The sequence below is a fragment of the Lytechinus pictus genome, chromosome 18 (genome assembly GCF_037042905.1).
Source record: "Lytechinus pictus isolate F3 Inbred chromosome 18, Lp3.0, whole genome shotgun sequence".
Lineage (NCBI taxonomy): Eukaryota > Metazoa > Echinodermata > Echinoidea > Temnopleuroida > Toxopneustidae > Lytechinus > Lytechinus pictus.
The window spans coordinates 22,397,285-22,410,940 of record NC_087262.1 but is presented as its reverse complement, the minus strand read 5'-3'; the positions used below and the strand labels follow the sequence as shown (position 1 = coordinate 22,410,940).

The following is a 13,656-nucleotide window of genomic DNA, read 5'->3' as shown; positions in this document are numbered from 1 at the left end:
GATTCAGGTTTTTGCAATCACTTCATTTTCAATTAAAATGCATAATTTCATCAAATGTTTCATTGAAAGTTTAATTTTATCAATCATTGTACATGGAGTTTTCATGTCTGGATTTTTTAAAATTTGTATTGTTCAGCTTTTTGAAGACTCCGAATCGGAATTTGAAAAAAATAATAACAATTCAATTTAATTAAACCTACAATGGTCATCAAGAACATACCCTTGCACTGAAATTTGGCCCCAACAATACATTAAACGTTTAACAGATTAACAATTGATAGTCATTATTACAGAGATCACACAACAACCCATTGCAGAAAAATCATATCATTTTCTTCAAAAGCATAATTAAATGACAAAAATTGTGGTGGATCTATTTCAACCACACTGAATCCACAGTCAAAGGCCTGGGCCTCATCTCACAAACAGTTATGATACATACATAACACACTCAAATGGAGACTGATATCGATTCATGTGGTTAAGAGATGGGAATTTCATATCAATCCCAAATTGAGTGTAATTTGAATCAATCGCAAACTCTTTGTCATATAGGTACCTTACCCAATATTATCAATGACCTAACAGGTTTTTAATGCATCACAAAGAGATTAACTGAGGCCCCCAGACAACCATGTTTGAAGCATAGTCGGCATGTATAGCTAAATAAGTTTTGACATACATCTGATGATGAATTATCCCACTGATTGGCAGGATAGCCAGAAGTGAATCATGACCCTAAAAAAGTTTCCAAAGAGAGTGAAAACTCCACAAACTGTTGTTATTGGCATGTGCAGATAGGGCCATCAAGCAAATTTACGAAAGGAGATTGACTACACCATCGCAATTCAATCATCTGTATTGAAACCAACAAGAATTTGATAATAGTTAAATCTTGTGCAATTTTGGAATCTTCTATATCCAGTTATATCTATTATGATGAGTCAGAAACTTATAACCTCTAAAGATATTTGGCAAGTTCCAGACAAGCTACTTCAGAGTTTCAGTACTGACCACAAACAAAATTATCATAGATTCCCAAATAAAGAAATTTTTACCTATCAATGCTTCACTTTCATTAGAAATCAAATAAAGAAAATTTATAAGACAAATAAAATATTGAAACTATTTATGCTGCAGCATGGCTTACAGAGTTAGAACTCCTGATTTCAAGAGTCAGAAGGGCATTAACTTCTTAAAAGATCCAAGACCAACTTTTTTTAATTTACACAAACAACATTGCACATCACTCCTTCTATCACCAACAAAGCACACAAGAGAGCAGAAAGGACTTACCGGTCCTGACTTCTCCTCCTTCTTGATCTCTGGAGACTTCTCCAACGCATGGAGCCCGTTGCACTTCCGGCTTGCATCCCCCGTCACGTGCCTGTCCTGGATGAGAGGCTTATGCGGCGCTGCGGTCACACGATGGGTCGTTGTATGCTGTGGCTGTTGCTGCTGTTGCTGATGATGTTGTTGATGTTGCTGTTGTGTTGTCTGTGGAGGAGTTCTCTGTAGAAAATAAGAGTTGTTTGAGAAAGTTACAGTGACTTCCACTGACCACATCCTTTGGTATCCTTTGGTAACGATGGGAGGCATCTTTAAGAATGTGCCTCTTTACCTTTCCTTTGTCAAAACAATTTTATATGCAAGGGAAAATTCATTGAAAACACACAAGTTACTTCAGACTGAACACCATGGTGCTCAAAATAAGATGAAATCCTTTAGAAGTATCACACAACATAAACTGCTCTTTCCAACCACTGAAGATATCCACATGATAGCTCCTATGACCTTTGCTGGAAAAAGATGGGTATATGTTAATCTTACAGTTGATAAGAATAGGTAACTCAATGTATTCCTTTGCTATGGCTAAATTTCTTCTTGGGTATAACAATCATGGAGAGCATTGATGCACAATGATCCACAAGATCTGTTAACAAATGGCTAAAAATCTTCTATAATGCATAGGCAGAAATATGAGGTCACTGTATCAAGTTTATCTCAAAGAATATGCAACGCTGCCTTTGCCAAGTCCGTGAGAAAGAGCTTGCTGTACTAGCCATCATAGTATTAAAAACACAATAATTTTCTGCTCATGTAATGCAGCCTAAGCAAATCAATAATAGCTTCGGCTTTCCTGATATGCTAACATTACTCTTGCATATGAGTAATTGGAAGCAATTTTGACATTACTCCAAGCAAAGCTAATTGCTATTAGCGGCACTTCCGACAAAAATGTCCTGGATTGTTTTTTGTTGTTAATTGTATGTATTTGAGAAGCGAGACTGTACATGAGTAATTTTCTTTATTAATTCATGACGATGTCCCTCGTTCCCCAAATAATGATAGAAAGTAAGCAGCAGTATCTCTGCAGTGTCTTGGGATAGGGGACCGGGTATTGTTAGCAGAGATTGTTCAATCCATGAACACACTTCCTTGGGGAGTTTACACGCGATGATGAGCAGATTTCTGGGAGAAAAGTGAATAATTACATTCCAAGGTCCCTGCAGACACCTTGCAGTGGGAAGGACGTTTCTGGAAAAAACACAAGACGCCAGTCAAGACTCCTTTAGCACTTGAAGCATGAGAGAAAAATACACTGAAAAGTTTGTTCAATATAACCGCAAGTTCACAAGTGTAAAGAGGCCAATTACTGATTAGAAGTTAATTAAATAAATTAATAGGCTGCTTGAATAATCAAGTGATTGTTCCTAATCATAATTATTTATAGCTGAGGAAACATCAAATAAAACATTCAGTAGAATGTTTGACAGATTTGAGGAATTCACCATGAAGCAGCAACAATGAGTGATTTTGCTCTTGAGAATCAACGTTGCCAAAAAATGTTGTTTCTGCAACACAAAGGATAATTAAACTCATGTTCTAATCACGCTATGTCTATGCTTTCACACGCACAATGAACAGCACGTTTCAAGGGGAATCCAGCCCAAGGTGGCTATCATATTGTGTCAGGATTAGTCGCTTAGTGACACAAACAGTAATCCCCTATGAACAGCACATTAAATCCACGTAAGCTGGTAATCCACACTCCAACACATTTCAAAACAACGGTTTTCCCTTTGTCCTTCCAGCTACGATTAACCCTTTGCCAATGAACCTTACAAATATAGCTCGATATATATATCCACTTAGCTCAAAATTGAAGATATGATGCTAAGGTCCCAACAGGTTACTCGCAGGGTGAAAGCTTGGCGAAGCATGATTCGGAGAAGTGAGTAGCAATTAATCATACGTTTAAAATCACGTTTTCTGATGTTAGGTAGAGGAGGGGGATTAGGAGAGCGAGGGAACGAGAGATCCCAACAGGGTATGACGTTGACAATAGCATCAGCTGGTATGGTGAGGTTTGAGCCGCAATGTCAGGTGGTAGGCTATGAAGTGAGATGATGAATGCAACACTATCTCTTTCTCTGCCAGTACTTTCCCAACTTTGATGACTCGTCAAAATCTTAAAAGGTTCTTACAAGAAGGAAAAAAAGACTTGAACATTTAACATTTTCAGCGTCTACGAAGACGATTGGTTCATTTAATTACCCCTGATGACTAGTTCCGATTTAAAGGCACGGCATGCGACTTAATACAGCTTTTGCGTTGGATTAGGCAGCGAGTAAGCATTTTTAGCCGTTCAGCCTCGGAACAAGGACGGGGTTTGATCCTAAATGTTTCTGAATGTGTAGAAGATGATCTATATTCAGCAATGAGTTGGCAATCTAATCACAGAACAGTTTTAACCGCATCATAGCCAGGAAGATATGATGATCTCACAATTTATGTCCCTGATAATTTCAATATAACTTGAATAGAAATGCTTGTCATTTCAAAATGTATATCAGTGATTAATCAATTGTTAGATAGAATTACCGTTCAAAACCACCAAATTACATAAGTAAATCAAGTTCGTGATTCAGTTTCATGTGTCACATGAACAGAAGAATCTCCAAAACGATTGATGCTCTACAAAGATAGGTCAACCATGAAATACTCTATCACTTGTGCAATAGTTCAACAACCGTCATTGATAGTTCATAGACCTGCAAGAGCTTCCTGTAATACCTCCTTGATATCGTTTCCATATCTCAGATGACTTGAAGATTATCCTCCATGACAAACTTCAATGTTTCATCCTTCGCATAATCAACATCTCCGAGAGCCGTAATAAACTCCTTCAGTAAAACATTTCAAACGGATCCGTTATCGATGAATTAGGCCTCGAAACGAAGAGACATCAGACAGAATTTTGTCGCGAAGTAGATTCACCCATCAGGAAAGAAAGATGAAGGACAAAATCCTTAGGCCTTCTTCAGGTCTCCACAAGTGCCCAGGGAAATGTAACCAAGATTTTTTTGCTACAATATGCAAAATCCTGGCTACAAATTCGAGGTATATGAGATCAGTAGCGAGAGTGTCTAAGAAAACAGAATGAGTAACGGGAAATTTCCATATTAAGATCCGACATCCTCAGTCCCCTAATAGGCCTGTTATTGGTTTGTTCTCTCCGATTTTCGACTGTCTTCAAGTAATTGTGAAGAAGGAAATGTGTAGTCTTGTGTTGCTTCCCTGAAGACCTCACTGCATGTTGTTCTTTCTTCTTTTTAAGATTTTTTTTGGAGGTGTCACTTTTATTAAACGATTTTACTTTTTATTCATTTCAATCATGTAAGAATGACAATATCTACAAGATATTGATAATGATGCACTAAAAAGAAATAATATCAAGTTTTGTTCAAGTCATTTCAGTCTAATAATCATCTGTCATACATATGTAGTTCTACTTAAAATACATTAAAAAAGAAATATTTGAGCACATTATTGAATTTAGCACTACTTTTCCACATCTAATTTCTACACATTGCCTAGAACTTTCTTTTTATTTATCATATTGAACATTAAAGTGAATTCAATAATATCAATTTATGAATAAGGGCAAAAAAGGATGGGGATGATAATATTTACACCCCCCCCCCTTATTACCTCTTCAATAGATACATCTTACAGGTGTTTTCTTGACTGATCAAGAGAAAGAAGCTAATTATAATCACCTTTGCTACCTTCTTGTAACGGCCTGTATTCCAAGACCATGTTAGTTGATAGTGATTGGTTCAGGAAGGAAAATTAGGAAAAAGGTTGGAGGAGGGAGGGGCATCTTTAGGAAGGGTGCTCTTATACCCAGAACTCATTTTAATAGGTCACATTCTGACGTCATCCTTAGCTGGTACTCATATGCATTCATACTCATAGAGAGTGGATAGTATATTAAACAAAAAACCTTCATAGGATATTCATATGCCACTAGTTCAGCGAATTCTACAAACTTAGTTTCAATTACAGATCAATTTAGTATTTAAGACTTATTTCCTTGTTCTAAGCCCCCCCCCCCACACCCTCCTCTCCTCTCCCCTTGCCCCTGCCCACACCAAATCTTCCTTCAAATCCATATACAAGAAGTGATCCCAAAATCCATTTGCTTTCTTTTCTTTAAGATGGTATATCTCCATGAGGGGCTCATGTGCGACACATGAAAAAGAGATGATTTCGCAAATTCTCTCATTGGACAGAATTACAGTCCGGAGACACGGACAGGAAGGGATGAATTGTCCCAATTGCAGATGTCTTGAATGACAATCAAATGGCAATTTTATATGAATTTACAAGATGACTAATGGTGTATCAAGGACTTGACTAGTTTCTTTTAGTCATGACAAGGTCAACAACAACAACAACAACAAAAATGGAGTCGAAATCTTACTTTAATAATGCTTGAAAACTATACTGAGGTGATTTTGAATCAAATTCAGCAGTGTCAGAAGACAAAATTTAAGAAATAACGCTCTTAGGAACCAATTAACTATAATTATCACTGTAAACATGCCAGACCATGGTTTTTAAAAGCCATCGCTAAAAACAATTTTAATTGGTCAAAGTTATCGAAACACAATTTTAATTCATCAAAAGTTTACGCCCTATTCACAAATTTCAATTTTTAATACCCCCTAATAATTAATTCCAGGTAAATAAATCCTTACCAATATTGAGAAAAATATACCCTTAATATAAACTTGATTGAAACATATCCGTAAGTGGTGAAATGTGCCCTGGACAATATCATGGTTACAATTACCCTTGAAAAGTTCATTTACAATTAAACAAATCACAAACAAACTATAAAAAATACTAAAAACACTCATCCGAATAGGGCTCAAAGAAATGAGTAATGGAGTATGAAACAGATTACTTGACTGTAATCAATAACGACTGGAAAATACCTTCAAAGGAAGACCACTTTGTATCAATTTCATCCACTTCACTATAGCATTTCAGAGATGCAGACAGTCACTTTTCCTACTTATTTTTTTTTTTCATTTTTATTCTTATGGATAACTTCTCCAAAATCACCTCCAATTGATGGAAATATGAAGAGGTTTTGTGCAATTGAGGATATAGGGTTCCTCATTAGGGTTTCTGACATGAAGTTGCCAATTTGATACTCTGACACAGTAAGGGTTTAACATCAGATAGCATGTACGAAACAGACCCTTACAAGCTTCAAAACTCCAAGGGCAGGAAGTAGCATTCATTTTACAAGGCCCTTTTACAAGGTCGTGCATATCATATTCGGCACGAGGGAATCCGCAGCTCAGAGATGATTTTCGTATTTTGTTATACTGTATGCTTAGAAGCAAGAGGGCAATAGTAAATGCTATTCAACGCAGTGATTATGCCCTTTTAGCTCTGAATTGAGGATATATCATCAAGGATGTGATCATACGTGGAGAGAGAAAGTTAGAGAGGGAGATAAGAGTTGCATTCACATTGCATGTGCTTGACATTTTGCCAGTGTGTTTTAATGACTGGGTTGGAGAACCTGATGAATTCAAATGAAAATCAAAGTAATACATCTATTTTATTTTCCAATAAACATACTTGCTGCAAAGTTTTATAATGAATTCCAGTCACGTAAATATCATCGCTTCACTGCTATCACGTAGTTAGCTACAGCATGTGCATGCATGATGAAATTAATGAAGGAATTAACAAATAAAGACACAAATTTGTGAGTTTTCACCAGCAGTGTAAATGACCATCATGTTTTCAGATTATGATTGTGCAGTGTGAATGACCCCATGGCATATGAACTAGTCATTGAGTTTGAAAGATAGAAAGGCAAGCTGTGGTGCAATAAGAAGAGAAGTTAATTGGTTGTGAGGTGAGGTGGACAGACATATGGCCCAGGTGATCTGATCAGCAATGCCACAGACAGGTATAGGATAAGAGAAAAAAAATATGCTTGAGTAAAACTTTATATGCATGCCATGTTTATGTGTGAGAGAGAAAAGAGAAATGGAGGGGGGGGGGTAAAGGAACTAATAATATCAAGAGATCAGAGGAGAAAGTGAGAGAGGAAAGAGATGGAATTAATACAGAGATAGAATGAAAGAAAGAGAAGAGAGAGAGGAGGGAAAGGGTTGATGGAGAAGGGGAGACAGAGGTGGACATATGACCAATATAATGGAGGTTTTTTTTACGGTAAACACCATGTATGTAGTCCTGAAAAGGACTGTTTATTGTTCTTTCTTGATTGTATTTTAGCTCTGAAAAGAAGTGTTAACGACGTTTCGACCAGCGTGTTCTGGTCGTCATCAGGAATGATGATCCACTTGAAAACTTGGGTATATAACCAGGTTGGTTATAAAGAAGTAATTAAGGTTGAGCCAATAGGAAAGCAGGAACGAAGAGGTAATTAAAGATGAACCAATAGGAAAGCAGGAGGATGGTGATTGGTCAATAGGTAATTGGTAACTAATATATAACTATATGACCAATATAGACTGTACAAAGTGAAATTAATAATCAAAATGTCCAGGAGAGCTATTCATATATTTATTTGTTTTTTTATTAAAACAGGGTAGCCCTGTAAACAAACAGAATGGTGGTCCATACTCTCTTTAAAAAAATCATTGCAAACTTATAGGCACATCTATGCAAAGAACTCAAAACGTAAGTTTTAATTCAGAGCTGGACCTACAAAGGATAAACTGCCCATTTGTCTATTGCCAACTGGTCCACTCATCACATGGTCTACCTTCATTTAGTCTAATGCCATTCCGTCCATCAACATTTCATCCAACAACCATTTGGTTCAATAACCATTTGTCCAATAATCACTTCGTCTAATCACCAGTTTATCTATGACCATTTCGTCTAATAACCAGTTGGTCTAATACCCATTTTCTTTTCATTCATTTCGCCCAATTAACACTTATGCAATTAGACCAAATGGTTTATGGACTAAATGTCTATTGGACCAGCTGGTTATTAGATGAAATGGTGAGTGGATGAAATGGCATTAGACTATGAGGATAGTGGACGAATTGATGATAGACCAAATGATAGTAGACGAGTTGATAAATAGATGAACTGGCAATAGATCAAATGGAAATAAAACCTACAAAGATGTAAAAAAAAAAATTAAATCCAAGTTGTTACATATCACTACACAGTAAAAATGCTGTTTACAATTTTTATTCAATGCTGTTTACCATATGAACCTTACAATGGGTTTTTCAAACAGTTAAAGTATTGTTTAAAATCTTAAACAACACATTTTCAATACCTAATATTCATTCTCAATAAATCAAACAAGTTTGTTTATACTGTTAACCAACTACTGTTAGGTTCATAGAGTAGACCGCATTGTAAATTTTAAACAGCATTTTTATTATGTAGAAGAGCAAACAAAACAGATACACCAGACTAATGATTGCTGTAACATCTTGGCCATGAAGCGCTCTCCCTCGCGTCAAGATCTGAATTAGATTTCAAAGCGCGGCAGGGAGTAATAAGTTTTAATGTCTTCAGGAAAGTGTGGGCTTGGCTAGCTAATGATATCCAATTTATTTTTAATTTTTCATGGTTAGGGAACAGATCCCTGAAGGTTTCGCCTCCCATGATATTCAAAGATTGCATATGTCTCCAAATTTAACACTGACAACCCAATTTTTCCATTCCTATACATTCAATAGAGGTTATATCTTTTTCTAGAAGGGTATGTATTAATCTGCCACTTAAGGGTGTGGGGTAGAAAAATCATATTTCTCATGGAAATACCGAGATAGTTGGCATTATTAGATCAATTTAAAATATATGAAATTTTACAGAGTACATATATTTCTTCAAAAGATAGAATAAAGAGAAAAAGAAAAGAGTGACTGCTACTAAATATACTATGCTACCCCACCCCCCTCCAATCCTACAAAAATAATATACACTTAAACATTGCTTCATTCTGCAAAGTGCAAGGTAAATTATTATAATCTGATGTGTTTCACGAGGAATTAAGTGTGACTTTAAATTCATGTTTAACTGCTCACAGGGACATGCTATTTAATACATGAACTCATTGATGAATATGAGGCCAGGAACACATCTATTGAGTATGATCAGACCACTGATCTGACCACTGCGACGGTGCCTTATATGATATGTGCAACTGGGAATTCAATGAAGTTTTAAGCCACACAAACTCATAAAATATTTCCCACCCCATTTCATATTTCTTCCAATGCTGCTCAAGGTGTAAAATCTGTCCGGCGACAATTTCTGTAAGAGAATCTCCTTGACCAAGCAATTGTCTTTTGTTTTTATATTGGGAAATTTTAATAATACATATATGGTAGAATATACATATTGTTTCACATTTATAAACTACAACAGAGCATGTGGATAGGAACAAATATTCTACAATGTATGGCAAAGGGACAAGTCCCGGGTTGATTCTCTTACGTCAGTGAAAGAAGCTGATTGTTGCACCATATGGTATGATAACTCGTTGATTGAAAATGGGGTCAATTTGTTGCCAATTTTAGAATCATAATATGAACATCATACAGGGATCTGCGACCCCATTGACGCTGTGGATATAAATTAATTCAGTGACAATAATTTTTGCGGGAGGAGGATCATGAACACTTGGTAAAGCATGGATGATTGAAGCAAACATGCAATGTACAATGAGGTATATGAATCACAATCAACATTTTTTGTTCTTTTCTTTATTCATTCCATGGTTCAGCCATTGTAATTAATTACAGATAACATTTTTATCCATATATTCATCAAATAAACTTAAACAAAGAGCTACCTTATGTAAAGAATACCCTCCCCCCCCAAAAAAAAATCAATTTTCTAGACATCCTTTATTTAAACAGTTCACTTTTATCCAGCTTATTTAATATTCTGTGTGGGAAGCGATTCTCCTTGGGAGAATTCACAATTATTTCTCTGACACGACTTAGTCGGGAAGATGTGCATAATTTACTCCTCTGTTGCTATGGCAACTCAACAATGGATTCATAATTCATAAATGTCGAGAGGAGAGTGAGGGGTTTCTATTCTTCTGTGTATTCCCTGGTCAGGTATTGTATATATTCCAGTTATTCTCTTGCAACTCTCATGTCTAATCCCTTCTTATATTCACCTTAGGTGTGACACTTTTAAATTGGGTGCTTTTTAAGGTGGGCCTACAGTTCACTTCTGGTCAGGTGAAATTTATATCAAAGATACTGTTTCAAATCAACTGGAAAAGCCTTACTGAAGTATATTAAAGTATCTGTAATTAGATTTTGGGATTACTGAATTGAGAAGATTGCTTTAAAAATCAAATGCTTTCCCCTAAAAAGGCACTTGCATTATTAAAAACAAATATTAAACTATGCTAGCATGAACGTCCAGCGTATTGTTTTGAGCAAAACTGCATAAGTGGTAAAACCAGGATCACCTATATCAGCACAACAAAAGCAAAATACCTCAGACTTAATAGTTACAGAAATGTCACATACGCCCTTGGGCGATGATAACACCTCCTAGCTTTCCAAACCAGCACATTTTTTTTCCACCCTACCTTTTTTTTCTCTCTCTCGGTCTATTCCCATGGTGCTATTGATTTATAAGGCTATTGATGCCTGGACACGTCTAGCCTCTCAAATTTCAACAGTGTACAAACTCACTCTACGTTTTACGAATCAATAAAGACCGGTATGCATTACCCTAGATAGCCTTCTCTTATTGACCATTTCTCTCTCATTTTCAGCTATTCTCGTTGAAAATGAACTCCTAGAGGGTTTTTCATACTGTCCATATTTCCAATCCATAAGCATGTATTTTGTAATTATGCATAGCCCCCTTTAATATCGATAGGAATGTAGCCGCCTGGTTAGCATTAAGATGAAAATATGTATACATTTGTTTATAGTACCTGAGCATCAGGGAAATGTGGATTCAGTCAAATATTTAGTCAATAATGTTGAAGTGTATTTTAATGTGCATCATTATATTAATATTCTTTTCACCTGCTAATAAGGTAGCCCTTTGCAGAAATTATATTTCTATTGGTGTAATCAGCAGGCATTAGCTGTTGATCTTGTCCGTCTTCAGGATTTATGTTTGCTTTACTTTTTGTTACTATTCTCTTCTTGTAATTTACATATTATATTGTTAATTATTCATTGTTATTGTATTCTCTTGTAAATGAAAAAAAAATTGATCAAATAAATTTACGTGCAGAATATTCTAATCAAATATATACTCATTTTAGAAATCTCTTTATATATCAGGATAAATTAGATAAGTATACAATCATAGATGAGGTGTAATTGCTAGTGTAACGCCTTCAAAATCAGGTTAAAGGTAAATGCTAGTTTTGGTAACGATATCAAAATGAGTTCGTACAGAATCTAATGAAATGACCACCAAAGTGTCTGTTTGTATAAATAAAACGCATGTGCCAAAGGATTCTGGAAGAAATTGTGTAATTGCTGAGAAATCAGCAAATAAGCACAGGATTCGGGTAGAGCGTCGGGCCCGACGCTCAAAGAGTATACACTGTCCCACGTGCGCTTATCTGTGTTGGGGAAGTTCAGTCTGAACATTATGCAGCGTAGATTTCAAGATTTCACAAAGTTCAGTTTATGTAACTGTACCAGATCTAGATCCTCGATGATATACTGACAATTAAGCCTGGTTTTACAGACTTTCTCATGAAATCAGTGTTTACTGCAACTACTGGAATTTCTCTTTAACTGCCTCTGTCCAAATGAAATAACAGCTTTAAAAAAATACAAAAGCCCAATAAATCTTTTCAATTATTGCATACAAGATTTCCAGTAATCAAGATTCAGTGTTTTCTGTAATACCCTCCAAAGTAAATTATTGCTTCTTTCTCGCTATAACACAATCATCTATGAACACATGCATGACAAAATACCCAAACAAGGTCACAATTTAACGAGCAAAATGACTCTACTAATGTAATTTACCATCATCATCGTCGTAAACATGACTCTAATTACCCATGCTGCATACTGAAGCCTTCATTCTATTGATTGCCTAAGTCAATATCGGCTTCATTGCTTTCGACCAGGGCTTCATTTACAATATTACGTGGAGCAACAGCAAATTATGGGCTTTATCTGCTGAAGTCGTTGAAGTCCTTAGGCCACCAGTGCATGCGTAATTAAGCTGTATCATCGCGACACGCTTGTAATTAATAGCATGTTGTTATTTGCATGCAGGCTTTGGAATTAGCAGGAACATCGGTGCATGGAATGTTTGAGTATACCTTTTGCATGTTCCATTGTAATAAACACATTTTGCTGCAAAAAAATGTTCACTTCTTAACTTGAACAGATTTTATTCAGGAATAAGTTGATGTATCATACGATATTCAAACATTCCGCATAAAGCATACACTTAAAATATTTCTTACAGTGATTGCAAAGCAAATTTTTTTCTTTTGAAAATATGTATATTGCTTTGTTGCTTTCCCAATCCCAAAATATACAAGCATTTTTTAACACCTTTTCTATAATACTTAAAATAGAATGTGAAATTCATACTGCTGAAAGCAAAATATGAAAACACCTGGTACATATAAGACTGAAAATAAAACTGACCAGAGGGCAGAAAGATAGATATCTTCATAGGAAAAAATTGTGAGGAGTATAAAAAGGGACATCTTTGGCATCACGGCAATATAGAAAAAATTGACAGGTAGATAGGATGAACGAAGGGAGGGGGGGATAGGAGAGAGAGAGAGATGGCATACAGGCAGAACAATGCACATGTATATATGTGTGTGGGGTGCGTTTGTAAGAGAGGGAGGGAGGGAGGGAGGAAAAAAGAAAGAAACAAACAAAGAAAAAAAGAAAGAGAGAGAGAGAGTCAGACAGACATAATAATAACAACAACAAAACAGTTCAGTCTTGTTAATTTGCTATCAATAAAGTGACAATAATACCAATGAAAATAATGGTAAAAAAACAAGTGGTACAGTCAGAGAGAAGATCATGATAGACCTACTTCAATGGGATGGAAGGAAGAAAACAAAAATCTTTCTTGTGTATTATTTCTCCAAGGTCATACTAAAAATGCATTAAAAGGTAGAATTTCATAGAAAAGGTGATCTAGAAATTTTTGCAGAATCAAGAGTAGATGTAGACATAGTAGAAAGAGAAACAAGCAATACCCAACTTTCTAATTAAATTCACTGCACGAGTCTTCCAGAATGATTGCATTCACCCATTAAGAATATGTTTACTAATGGGTAGGGTGCGAATTGCATGCATAACATGTTCTGGA

General features: G+C 35.8%; 1 protein-coding gene across 1 annotated transcript; it reads right to left on the bottom strand.

Annotated features, from left to right (window-relative positions):
• Positions 1-848: 848 nt before the first annotated feature.
• On the bottom strand, positions 849-8,265 carry LOC135157452 (uncharacterized). The gene is made up of 4 exons (XM_064112799.1): positions 8,247-8,265; positions 7,834-7,890; positions 1,236-1,613; positions 849-856 (listed from the first exon to the last, which is right to left on the bottom strand). Exons 1-4 carry the CDS (start codon positions 8,263-8,265, stop codon positions 849-851), a joined length of 462 nt encoding a protein of 153 aa, XP_063968869.1.
• Positions 8,266-13,656: the final 5,391 nt, after the last annotated feature.

Coding starts and splice junctions, on each gene's coding strand:
- LOC135157452 (XM_064112799.1), bottom strand. Junction 1,614..7,833: donor CAGTCTATATTGGTCATATA/GTTATATATTAG, acceptor AAAGGTAAAGAG/GCACATTCTTAAAGATGCCT.